At 48.1% G+C, this 13,461-nt stretch overlaps 1 protein-coding gene across 1 annotated transcript; it reads left to right on the top strand.

Annotated features, from left to right (window-relative positions):
* On the top strand, positions 9,604 to 11,118 carry C7H6orf226 (chromosome 7 C6orf226 homolog). The gene has a single exon (XM_005666004.2). It carries the CDS (start codon positions 10,291 to 10,293, stop codon positions 10,627 to 10,629), a length of 339 nt encoding a protein of 112 aa, XP_005666061.1. The 5' UTR covers positions 9,604 to 10,290; the 3' UTR covers positions 10,630 to 11,118.

Raw genomic sequence — 13,461 nt, 5'->3', positions numbered from 1 at the left:
CTGGGATCCCACATCAAAGCCACTGCATACTATAGCCGAAAAAAATTTAAATCATCTAAATGTTCAATGTTAAGGAAATAGCTAAATAAACTAGGACGCATTTACATGATGAAATATTACGCAGGCTTTAAAATGTCCTTTCATTCAAACCCACTTGTGAATCTTTGTTTTATACCAGAGATTGGGATGGAGATAATAAGACAAAAAGAGAAGCTCCCTGTAGTCAAGAAAGGAGACAGGCTTATAAACAGATAAGGGACTTGGAGTGTGTCAGATGACTGAACTCGTGTGTGTGTGTGTGTGTGTGTGTGTGTGTGTGTGTGTGTGTGTGTGTTTAGGGGTAGAGGGGGTCCTGGGAAAGGGAGACTATTCTTCTAGAGATGGAGTGAGCATCAGCAAAAATGCTTTAGAAGATGATGCTTGAGCTGTCTTGATTCTTTCCAAAGAGTTTGTAATGACATGGAAAACTTTTGTTATGATGTTAATTTAAAAAGACTTTAAAAAAAGACAAAAAAAAAAAAAATGGAGTTCCCATCGTGGCGCAGCAGAAACAAATCTGACTAGGAACCATGGGGTTGCGGATTTGATCCCTGGCCTCGCCCAGAGGGTTAAGGATCCAGCATTGCCTCAATCTGAGGCAACTATACTGCAGCTTGGGGCAATGCCTGATCCCTGACCCACTGAGTGAGGCCAGGGATGGAACCCACATCCTCTTGGATACTAGTCGGGCTAGTTACCACTGTGCCACAATGGGAACTCCTGATGTACTCTTCTTATCCTTTGCCAACACCTTGGCTGGACTGGGTTCTTTACCGGGTGGTGACTCAAACCTTTATTCCTGTGGGGTCTGCGTCCTTGGTAATCTTGACATTGTGGTTGCTGGAGTCTTCTATGAACCAGGACAACTGAGCAGAGAATTATTATTATTTTGATTTCTAACTGTACCCATGGTATATGGAAGTTCTCAGGCCAGGGATCAAATCCAAGCCGCATCTGCAACCTACGCCATAATTGCACCAATGCCTGATCCTTCATCTGCTGCACTGGGCCAAGGATCAAACCGGCAATGCCACAGACTCAAGCTGGATCCTTAACCCCCGTGCCACAGTGGGAACTCCTGAGCAGAAAATTATTAAGAGACACTTAGTGAGTCCACTGGATTCTAGATCTAGTGCCTCCCTCTATTATGTGGTAGCAACCTAATTTTCTCTGGTAATTGGGGTTTGTCACCTTAGACATTAGAGTAACCCCTTTCTTTGCCTGTTGGTTCCATAGCAGGAGAAACGAAAATGGCCAGGGGCCCTCTCAGCTTCCAGGTCATCAGTACTACCATCGTTCCGAGGTTCCATGGTGCAGGTGGCAGGTGTTTCTCCCTTGAATGCTAGCCTCGCCAAGCTCCCTGAGGACAAGTTTATGGGGGTAGGGAGCAAAAATTCCTCCAATAGGTCGTAGACTTCAGCTGTAATAGCGAAGAGGCTGCTGCTATCCCCACCTCTCAGTTATATATCTGAGTCTGGTTTTGGTTTAAGAATACCCTGTATCCAGAGTTCCCGTCTTGGCTCAGTGGTTAACGAATCCAACTAGGAACCATGAGGTTGCAGGTTCAATCCCTGGCCCCGCTCAGTGGGTTAAGGAGCCAGTGCAGTTGCTGTGAGCTCTGCTGTAGGTCGTAGACGCAGCTCAGAACCTGAGTTGCTGTGGCTGTGGCGTAGGCCAGCGGCTACAGCTCCGATTAGACCCCTAGCCTGGGAACCTCCACATGCTGCAGGTGCGGCCCTAGAAAAGACAAAAAACAAAAAAACAAAAAACCCACTGTATCCTATAGGACAGCACTTCTATGTTGTAGGGTGTAGTTTCTTAGCTGTGCTCCTTCAACTGGCCAGTCTTCCTTTCTATCAAGCCAGCTGCTCCCCGGGTCATGGTAAGACCAGTGAATGCCTTGGGCGTGAGCTCATTTGTACATGTCTTTGGCTGTAAAACATGTGTCCGCGTTGGGGGTGATGGTATATTGCATGCCGTGGTGATGGATGAGGTATTCTGTAAGTGCTGATGGAAGCACTAGAGGTAGAGGTGAATTCATACCCGGAATATGTGCCTATGAGGATAAAACACAGCCCCTCTACGCTAGGGGGTGAGCAATCCAATCAGTCGACTATCAGGTGAGAACGGTGCCCAATCAGGGACTCAGGCTGGGCTGGAAGAGTTCCCGTCTTGGCGCAGCAGAAACAAATCTGACCAGGAACCGTGAGTAATCCCTGGCCTCGCTCAGTGGGTTAAGGATCCAGTGTTGCCGTGAGCTGTGGTGTAGGTCACAGACACGGCTCAGATCTGATGCTGCTGTGGCTGTGGTGTAGGCCAGCAACAATAGCTCTGATTCAACCCTTAGCCTGGGAACTTCCATATGCTGCAGGTGCAGCCCTAAAAAGCAAAAAAAAAAAAAAAAAAAAAAAAAAAAAAAAGCCTGAGCTGTAAATAGGATGAACCCTCTGCCACAGCTAAATTAGCCTCAGAGAGAGGAATACCGTCTTATTGAGCCAAAAGCATGGCTTCCTTCCCTGCCACCATGGGTCTAGTGAGCAAGTCTTAGAGTGCCTGGGGGGGAAGGCTGACTGGTCCACCAGACTGTCATTTTGTTCACTTGATGACCATTTTTTCCCACGTTTATCTTAGTCACCTTGCCTTTGGCTGTTGAGCATCACCACCTGTTCTTTATCCCACCAAGATATCATTATTCTCCTCGAGATCAGCGAATGCAGTTCCACTATCCAGCATCCCCCACTAGCATCTCCAGCCTACAGAGGACAGCCATCAGAGCTAGCCTAGGATGCTGGTGGCCCTCACCAATGCATTTCTCAATGCATTGGTAAAGGGAGTGTTTTCAGACCCCCTTAAAATAGGTGGCTAGTGGGTGGCTAAGCAGATGGCACCTAATAAATCTAACCCAGCCATCCCATCTCTCTGAGATTTCAGATTCCTTTCTTAGAGCATGCCAAGGAAATTCTGGCATTTCAAGTTTATTAACTCTAGGCTGCCTTTAAGTTCAGGCTTTAATTAAGCAATTTAGCAGATTATTACTTCCTTTCCCAGGTGCTGCAGCAAACACATTAAGTCCCAAATCCTGGAGGAGTGTCTGTGGCCATGTGTCTGGCCAAAGTGGGTCTTACATCCCACCCTCCTGGGTCTGTTTCCCTTAGAACCCTCTCCCACGCATGCTCCCGTGGCTCCTGCCCAGGCAGTTTGGCAGGGCCCGTCACTCTTTCTGTCTGGGCATTCTCCTCTTAGCGTGGGCCTTGTGCTTCTCCACCCAGGCTGGGCTGGGATCTAACTCACAAAAGGCCTGGGGTCAGGAGGGGTGGAGGTGAGAAGGTTTCTGAGGCTCATGTCCTGGGAGAAAGAATAACAGCAAAAGATGTCTCCGTAGATAAGACTTCAAGGGAATATAGAGGGTTCAGAGTTCTCAGCCATGTCTCTGTCTGCCCAGATGTCCCCCAAATGTCCCCATTCCATCTCAGAGTCTCACCCCTTCTCCATCAACACCCTCACTTGAGCGTAAGAAGCCTAGAGGGTTGAGTGTGTATGTATGCATTTATTCATTTATTTTTATAAAGCTGCACCAGGGGCATATGGAAGTTCCCAGTCCATGGATTGGATTGAATTTGAGCAACCTATGCTGCAGCTGTGGCGATGCTGGATCTTTTAACCCACCCACCATGCCTGTCTGGAGATCAAACCTGTGCCTCTGCAGCCACCTGAGCTGCTGCAGTTGGATTCTTTTTTTATTTTTATTTTTACGGCTGCACCTGTGGCATATTGAAGTTCCCAGGCTAGGGATTGATTGGAGCTTCTGCTACCGGCCTACCTCACAGCCACAGCAATGCTTGCTCTGAGCCTTATCTGCTACCTACTCAGCAACTTGTGGCAACACCAGATCCTTAACCCACTGAGCAAGGACAGGGATGGAACCCTCATCTTCCTGGACACTATTTCAGGTTCTTAACCCAATGAACCACAGTAGGAACTCCTCCAGTCCGACTTTTTTTTTGTGTGTGTGTGTTTTTAGGGCTGCAACCATGGCATATGGAGGTTCCCAGGCCAGGGGTCAAATTGGAGCTGTAGCTGCCAGCCTGCACCACAGCTCACAGCAACGCCGGATCCTTAGCCCACTGAGTGAGGCTAGGGATGGAACCCGCGTCCTCATGGATACTAGTCAGATTCATTACTGCTGAGCCATGATGGGAACTTCCAGTCTTATTCTTAACCCACTAGACCACAGCAGGAACTCTGAGGGCTGAGTATTTAATCAGCCTTACGAGCCCTCTGTCTGTAGAAAGCAAAGGACTCCTTCAGGGTCCCGTCAAGGAGTCCTAATTTCTCACTCATATTCCTCATCAGGCACTGATAACTCCCAGTTCTCCTTTTTCCTGCACGAGTTCTCTGAGGCCATCACAACCCAAATGATTCCACGCCATAGTGAAGAAGAGCCAGAGCCGTTTTACCTCCCATCTCCCCACCCAGCCGTGCGGTACCCCACACTTCATCCCAGGCCACCTCCAGTGATGGTGTGAGTGGTGGTGATACCTCTGCACGCAGTGGATTACCTGAGTGCGTTTTCCCCACTACGAGGAAGCTTCCCTTGTACTCCTTAAATTTATGAGCAATCCAATCCCAGTATTTGTTTGACTCTGTTCCTGGAACCGATTCCTGGATTGATGAGTAGGGGCAGCGAATAGATGACATTATATTGGGTAATTTGAGGGAATTAATCAAAGGACTGCTTATAGCGTGAAGGGAAGTCCCGAGGGACAGTGCAGAACCTGGGACTTGTCACTGGCCTGTGGAGTGAGGAGAGGGAACGATGGCAGGCCCCCGAGGCCAGAGAGCCATGAGAAGGGACTCTGCAGCCAGCGGTGATCCAGAAGAGAGGGAGAGTGGAGAGTAAATGCCCTGACCACCTTCTTTCTTCTTTTGGATCCACAGTTGGCCGAACCCAAAGCCAGAGGGTGAGGGAGCCTATTGCAAGTGTCTGCTGATGTCAGTGTCCAGGAGGCTGGGGGGACAAGGGTGGAGTGAGGACCCAGAGGGGCCAACAGGAGAGAGCCAGTGGGAAGTTGCTGTTGTGGAGCAGCGGAAACGAATCCAACTAGTATCCGTGAGAATTCGGGTTCCATCCCTGTCCTCTCTCAATGGGTTAAGGATCTGGCATTGCTGTGAGCTCTGGTGTAGGTTGCAGATGCAGCTTGGATCTCATGTTGCTGTGGCTGTGGCTTAGGCTGGCAGCAGTAGCTCCGATTTGACCCCTAGCCTGGAAACTTCCATATGCCGTGATTGCCCACCCCACCCCCCACAAAAGAGAGAGAGAGAGAGACAGCATAACCACCCAACTGATAAGAATATTAATAGTTGTCCTTGTTGGGCATCATTCATTATCCCATTTAATCTGTTGGACAGTCCCGTGAGGCACTGTCATCACTCTCCTTTTACTGATAGGAATCGGAAGCACAGAGAAGTGGAAATCGCTTGCTCCAAAGTCCCACAGCTTGTGAGAGCCAGAGGTGGCCTTAGGACCTGAGCTTGATCTGGCTCCAGAGTCAGGCATGGGCCAGCCCTGCAGGCTGACACGTTGACCATAAGAGCAGCTTACACATGTGATCAAATCTGCTTCAAAACCCATCTAAAGCATAGTCTGCTGATTTCAGTTGGCACATGACATTGTTACCACACCAGGCACTGCACTGCATTATTTATAGAGTAAATTCTATGATATACATCATAATTATAATAATTTTATTCTGACTTTTTTCCCGAGTCAGCTGTGAGCCCCTTGAGGACAGGGATCTGTACACCAAGCAGTTGGCACCGTGCATGGCACATGGCAGGCTCTCAGTCAATGCTCGCAGTGACTTGAATTCTTTCTTTTCTCCTTGTGTTTATTCTAACAGTAGATTCAGTCAAGCAGGCATTTAGTTAACATTTTCTGAGCATCACTAGGTCTCCACAGGTGCTGGTCTGGGCACATTATGATACTAGGTGAGTAGGACTCATGGACTAAGTAAGAGAAAACTTGTAGGGAGTTACTGCTGTGGTTCAGTAGGTTAAGAACCTGACTGCAGTGGTTTGGGTTGCAGGTTTGATCCCCAGTCCGGCACAGTGGCATTGCCACATCTGTAGCACAGGTTGCTGCTGGGGCTCGGATTCAGTCCCCGGATTGGGAACTTCCATATGCCACGGGTGCAGCTGTAAAATTAAAAAAAAGAGAGAGAGAGAGAGAGAGAGAAGGAGAGGCAGCATGTGGATGAGCAAGGGACTGTGGAATTGTAGAAAAAGTATCAGTTAATTCCTTTTTTTTTTTTTTTTTTTTTTTTTTGCTTTTTAGGGCCGCATCCGATGCATTTGGAGGTTCCCAGGATAGGGATCAAATTAAAGCTTCAGCCACCAGCCTATGCCACAGCCACAGCCATGCCAGATCTGAACCGTGTCCATGACCTACAGGGCAATGCCAGATCTTTAACCCACTGAGCAAGGCCAGGGTTCACACCTGCAAACTCATGGTTATGAATCGGATTTGTTTCCACTGAGCCACAATGGGAACTCCAGGATCAGTTAATTCTGATGGTAATGATGGGAGAGGTGGACCTACTGAGCAGCCTTTGAAGGATGAATGGGGCTCCAATTAATGAGGGAGAGGGAGGGGCATTTCCTGTTGAGAGGTGATGTTGAAAATCATGGGTGAGGAGTTCCCGTTGTGGCGCAGTGGTTAACGAATCCGACTAGGAACCATGAGGTTGTGGGTTTGGTCCCTGCCCTTGCTCAGTGGGTTAACGATCCGGCGTTGCCGTGAGCTGTGGTGTAGGTTGCAGACGCGGCTCGGATCCTGCGTTGCTGTAGCTCTGGCATAGGCCAGTGGCTACGGCTCCAATTCAACCCCTAGCCTGGGAACCTCCATATGCCGCGGGAGTGGCCCAAAGAAATAGCAAAAAGACAAAAAAAAAAAAAAAAAAAAAGAAAATCGTGGGTGAAAGATGGCTAATGAGTTATAAATGAACTCAGGGGTGTTTGGAGCCTGTCTCTACACCAGAGGTTGAATCTGGCCTTGCCACCCCCCGCAGACATGACCTCTTGGTCTCCGGGGTCCTCACTGATGCAGGGAAAGGCTGTGGATGGGCCTGGATGGGAGGTATCTTTGCCCCTGCCCACGGGCTCACTCGATTTTCCTTCTTTTGCCTCCCTGCCTTCTGCATGCACATCTTCAGCAGAGCACAGTCTCAGAATGGCTGCCCAGAGGGCAGAGGCCCCTACACCCCATCAAGAGGCAGCCTGAGTTAGCAGTCAGTGGGCTCAGGATCCAAACCCAGCCCTTTCACAAGCTCTGTTTACCTCTCTGTATATAAGTGGGTTGGGGAATTCCTGTTGTGGCCCAGTGGGTTAAGAACCCGTCATAGTGTCCGTGAGGATGTGGGTTCAATCCCTGGCTTCAATCCGTGGATTAAGGATCTTGCATTGCTGCAAGCTGCAGCATAGGTCACAGATGCAGCTTGGATTTGGTGTTGCCGTGGCTCAAGCTGCAGCTGCAGTTCTGATTCGATCCGGTCCGGGAACTTCCATATGCCACAGATGCGGCCGTGAAAAGAAAGAAAGAAAAAAAAGAATGTTGGGCTCGATTGTGCTTGAGGTCCCTCCTGACAACCCCTAACTCCTAGACTCGTCCTTGTCTATACTATGTGCTGTGCTAAGGAGAAGATGAAAGAATGAGAGAGAAGAAAAATGATGACACTGAGACAACTCCCCACGTCCCAAACACAAACACATCACTGTCCCAAATTCTGAGAAAATTTAGTCCTTACTCAGCCTGGGAGGATACCCAAGGTCGGTTTTAATCTCCTAAAGATGTTTGCCTCTTGCACTTGGCTGGTAGGAAAGAAAGCAATGGTGGAGCAGAAAACCACAGCCCCTTGGCTAGGAGGTTGGGAGTGGAGAACTGGGGCCAAGGACATCTGAGAAAGAAAGGGGACCTGGTGACCCAGGAGGGAGTCCTTAGGGCAGGAGTGCAGGAGGTCACCCAGAAACTGATGCCATCCACAGCGAGAAGGACGAGTTCTTCCTGCATCCAGGGTTCAATTAAAAACCCCATTCAACTCCAGTGTTAACTTCCTGTAATTAATACAGATCCCACAAGTCCAAGAGCACAGTCCCCACAAGACAGCTCTGAATCAGATGCCAGCTGCAAGTTCGGAGGGGTCCCAGGCCACAAGCATTTCTGACTTACTAGGTACGAATTTGGGGGATCACACCCCCCCTTCAGGTTCAATAATTCACTGGAATGACTCACAGAACACAGACCTCAGGAAAGTGTTATTCCTATGATTACGGTTTTATTAGAGAGAATATAGATCAGCTGGACCAGCCAGATGAAGAGGCGCATAGGGCAAGGTCTGGGAGGGTCCTGCATGCAGGGCTTCTGTGTCATTCATCTCCTCCTGGAACCAGGGCATGTCCCCTCCTGATACATTGATGAGTTCACCAATCAGGAAGCTCCACTGAGCTTTGTGTCCAGAGTTGCTTTAGGGGTTTTATTACATAGGCATGGCTGAATAAATCATAGGCTGGAGACTGAATTCAATTTCCAGGCCTCTTTCCTGGACCCTTCATGAGTCAAAGCCCCAACCCTCCAATCACATGACTGGTCAGCACCAATCCTGAAACCACTTAGGGGCCACCATGACTCACCTCCTTGGCATAAACTGTCAGGGCCCACCATGAATATCACTTCTAATACTTGGGAAATGCCAGGGACAAAGACCAGTCAAATTCTTCTTTTTTGGGGGGGCTCTGTGCCTTCAGCAATGTGGAGGTTCCGGGGTCAGGGATCAAACCCATGCTATAGCAGTGACCTGAGCCACGGCAGGAATAGCTCCAAATCCTTAACCCTCTGTGCCAGCTTCAGATACTTAACCCTCTATGCCACAAGGGAAGTCCTCAAATTCCTTATTATACAAGACTTGGTATGGTCAGTTTCCTCAAGACTGGCTTCTCAAGGTCACCCTTATTAACTTTTAATTTCAACAAGTTACAAACCATTTAGATCCACCAATTCCAGCAATTTTTCCACATTTGCTTTTTTTCCCCTCCCTTTTTCGTTGTGACATTTCACCCATAAATACTTCAGGATGTATCTCTTATAAACAAGGTCATTCTCTAACATAGCCAGAGCACAATTGTGTACTTAATTTAACACTGATATACAGTTAAACTGTATCATCTGTTATTAGATGATAACACTGTCATCTAATACACAGGTCAATTCAAAATTTCCCAAGGGTTAAAATGTCCTTTGTAACTGATTTTCCCCTCATCTAGATCCAATCCAGGATCACACTTTGTATTTTTCAGTCTCCTTTAGTCTGACACAGTTCCTCAGTCTTTTTCCTTCTGTCTTTGTCTTTTATGACACTGACAACTATAAAGTGTCCAGGTCATTTTGCAGAATGTCTGTCATTTTGGTTTGTCTACTCATTTCCTCAAGTTTAGATTCAGAGTGAACATTTTTAGCAGGAACACTACAGAAGTGAGGCTGTGTTCCTACACCTGCAGCCCCTCTCAGTGCATCACTTCAGGAGACATCTGATGCTAGTTTGTTCTATTACTATTAATTAAGCTTTGCTCACTTGATTAAGGTGGTGAGTGTCGGATCTGGCTAGTTTCTGATAAACTTAGAAACCTGAGCTTTATTGACACTGACTTCCTAAGCAGGTGGAAGGAAGCTGTAGCAGCCTGGTCCGCCTTCATCTTCTCTCTTCCACTATGGGAACACCAGGAATTGTCTTGAAGGCAGGGAATGGGGAGAGAGCCGTGGCATCACTTATTCCCAGTTCTTCTGAAACCACTTGCAGACATTTCCTCCGTTATTTTCTGTCTGGTGCTGCAGGAGCCCCGGATGGAGGTTATCCTCCTGCCACGCATCTATGCAATAATCCCTGTACTCTATGCACTTCAGCGTGTGCATGAAAGCCGGTATGTTCGTGATGCCCGTGCATTTGTGAAAATTCGTGTCTTTTTACCTATATCTCCGTGTCAGCTGTGCAAGACTTCGGGGTTCTAAAGCTTTCAACGTTAGAGGCTCTTGGGCAGGGTAAGCCTTAAGTGTGAGCGAGGCGTTTCTTCGCGGAGCTGGTCGTCCAGTGCTCCCCCGCTCTCTGGGCTGCTTGGTACGGTCTATGCTCCCCCCTTCACTTCCTCCTACAATGGTTGCATCCATCCCTCCCGGAAGAGAAGCGCGCAGGTTCGGAGCCTGTCATGGAACAGCCAGGCAGTTCAAGCCCTAGCGGCGGAGGTCCTGTACCGGAGAAGTCAGCCCCGGCCTCGGTGACCCTGGCGCGTCTTCTGCAGCTGGTGCAGCAGGGCCAGGAGCTTCCGGGCCTGGAGAGGCCTCTTGTCGCGGCGACCCTCAGCGAACCCACGGCGTCCCAGCTCCCGCGGAGGCCCAAGCCCTGGGAGGTCTCAGCCGAGGCCCCAGGGCCGCCCTTCCAGACCGCGGGCCACAGGCCTGCCGACCCTCCCTGTGGGCAGAGGAATCGCCTGGAGGAGCCTGACTCGGAGAAGGGTACTACCGGCGCCTTACTAGGTGGAACTTAGTGGATTCTTGAGGTTTGAGATCCTTTATAGCTGTGAATGAAAAACGCCTGTCAAATCTGCGAGGGATGCTGCAGTCGTGAAGCCATCAGCCAATACTGCCGCCCACCCAGCGGTGGAGACAGATGGCTGCCTGCTGCCAAGCCCTGAGCCACTGCGGCCACCCCGACGGGGGCACACTGAGGGAACTGAGACTGGGAACAAACAGGATGCTGGCTCTGGAAAGCCAAGGTGCATATCAAAGGAATGATTTAAGTGAGCCCAGACTCTGGCATCTTCCCATACATTGAAAAGTGCTAAATTCATTAACTTGAGATGTCTGGTTTTCTTTAATTAACACTACTCTTTTGATGGTCTGACTACCTGGTTTTTGTTGGAAAACTCCTGTATATCCTGGCTTCTCCCTTAGCTCTTTGGAGCTATTTGCGAGGCTGCCTCCTGGCCTTGAGTCCTCAGAAAGTCCACCAAATAAAGCATAATTTTCAAGTTTTAGGTTGTGCGGGGGTTTTTTGGTTGTTGCTGTTCTTTTTATTTGTTTTCAGTTAACAGTTTTGGTCACCATGAAGGGACCCAGAGCAGACTTCTCTGCTTCACCTGAACTCTAGGAAGAGGTCTCTTGTGCCCAACCCCCTCCTTGGAGAGGCCAGGTGAATTTGGGTAAGTCCCTCCTGCTTCTCTGATTTCCCAATTAATGGTTCATGATCCTGAGTTTTATTTGATAGTGTCTATATTGCTTACTCCCCAGTTGAAAGATACTGGGGATTGACCTCTTCCCCAGTTGATAGATGCTAGGGGAGCTCAGTTGAAAGACACTGGGAGAAAATGCCCCACCAGCTGAAAGATAACTCGGGGAGGTACTGGAATTTGCTTGGTTGAAAACATACTGAGCAGTCTGGGCTGAAAGGTTAGGTAGAAGGCTGACCTGACTATTTCCTCAAATTGGCCACCTTAACAAGAATTTGTTGGCCCAGCGGAAATGAATCTGACTAGCATCTGTGAGGATGCAGGTTTGATCCCTGGCCTTGCTCAGTGGGTTAAGGGTCTGGCGTTGCTGTGAGCTGTTGGATAGGTGAATATGCGGCTTGGATCCCAAGTTGCTGTGGTGTAGGCCAGTAGTTACAGCTCCAGTTTGACCCCTAGCCTGGGAACGTATATACGCTGTGAGTGCGGCCCTAAAAAGAAAAGAAAAAAAGAATGTGTTGGGATAAAAGTGCACTAGTAAATTTTATCCCTGACAAATTCAGCATTAAAACAGGAAATAGATTATCCCAAACGAAAACTGAGGCGTGTCAGAAAACCAGCCTCTAACACTCCAGCCAGAATCGTGAACATTTGGTGCTGATGCTTTGCAAGTACCCTAACTAGCAGTTAAAGGAAATCTCACTCTGAAATGACTGAGATTTAATTTGGAAAAAGCTGGCTTGGAGTTCTCTTTGTGGCGTAGCAGAAATCAACTAGGAACCATGAGGTTGCTGGTTCAATTCCTGGCCTTGCTCAGTGGGTTAAGGATCTGGCATTGAGCTGTGGTGTAGGTTGCAGATGCGGCTTGGATCCCATGTTGCTGTGGCTGTGGTGTAGGCCAGCGACTATAGCTCTGATTAGACTCCTAGCCTGATTAGATCTCCATACGCCTCAGGTGCGGCCCTAGAAAAAGACAAAAAAAAAAAAGAAAAAAAAAAAACCCAAAACAATAGCAAAAAACAGTTCTCTTTCTGTGCAACGGGCTAAGATCTGGCTTTGTCATTGCTGTGGTGCAGGTTCATTCCCTGGCCTAGAAACTTTCACATGCCGAGGGTTCGACCAAAAAAATAAATAAAACCCAAACCAAACTAAGCCCTTCTAGGGGGAACTTCATTTCTCTTCTGTGTCTTTGAGATGTGAATGTTCTACCCCATCTTCGGGCCTTTCATGTTTCTGTGTTTTGTGAACTCAGTCTCTACCATCGAGAAGGTACACTTTGAGGGTACCTTTGGCAGCCAGTTGAATGGACTAAGGGTCTGTGCAGTGTCTTGTCTGATAATTACCAACTCTCGGGGGCTTTTTGTCATTTTAAACTCTGATTGCATCAGCTTGCATCAGGAAGGCCTTTACTTTTCTTGAATTATTTTTGGGAATAAATTTTCTGGACCTTGTTTAGGTGGCATCCTTCACACTCTGCTGTGGGGACTGCCTCTTGGTCTTACTGGTTTGAGTCACACGTTTTGTTTGTGTTTTTTTTTTTGTTGTTTTTTTTTGTTTGTTTGTTTTTTTTCTTGAGGGCTGCACTTGTGACATGGAAGTTCCTAGGTTGAGCGTCTAATAAGAGCTACAGCTGCCAGCCTAAGCCACAGCCACAGCAGCGCCAGATCCAAGCCTTGTCTGTGAACTACACTGCAGCTCACAGCAATGCCAGATCCTTAACCACTGAGCAGGGCCAGGAAGGGAACCTATATCCTCATGGATACTAGTCGGGTTCATTCCCTCTGAGTCACAGCAGGAACTCCTTGAGTCACTTTTAAGATACATCTCCTTAATGGCCAGATGATGGATCCTTTAAGTTGGAAAATTGGTAAAGTTTTACAGGGGTCTCATAATCAGCTGTTTTGTTGGTACTTGGGAGAAAAGGGTGGAAAATACATACATTTATATAATGGTTAACCTAAGAACTCCCTTAGTTTAAAAATAAATCTAAAAAATTGGTTTGGGAAGCCTTATTGTGGACTATGCTTCCCCTCAGTGGGTCTTACAGATGCTGATAAAAACATTAGAATGATTGATGTTAATTAGGTTGATTAACAGGGAAATGAGGGCTCAGATGCCCTGTTGCTGTGGCTGTGGTGTAGGCTGGCAGCTGCT

Source organism: Sus scrofa, chromosome 7, assembly GCF_000003025.6.
Source record: "Sus scrofa isolate TJ Tabasco breed Duroc chromosome 7, Sscrofa11.1, whole genome shotgun sequence".
NCBI lineage: Eukaryota > Metazoa > Chordata > Mammalia > Artiodactyla > Suidae > Sus > Sus scrofa.
This window is presented reverse-complemented; position numbering and strand designations above follow the sequence as displayed.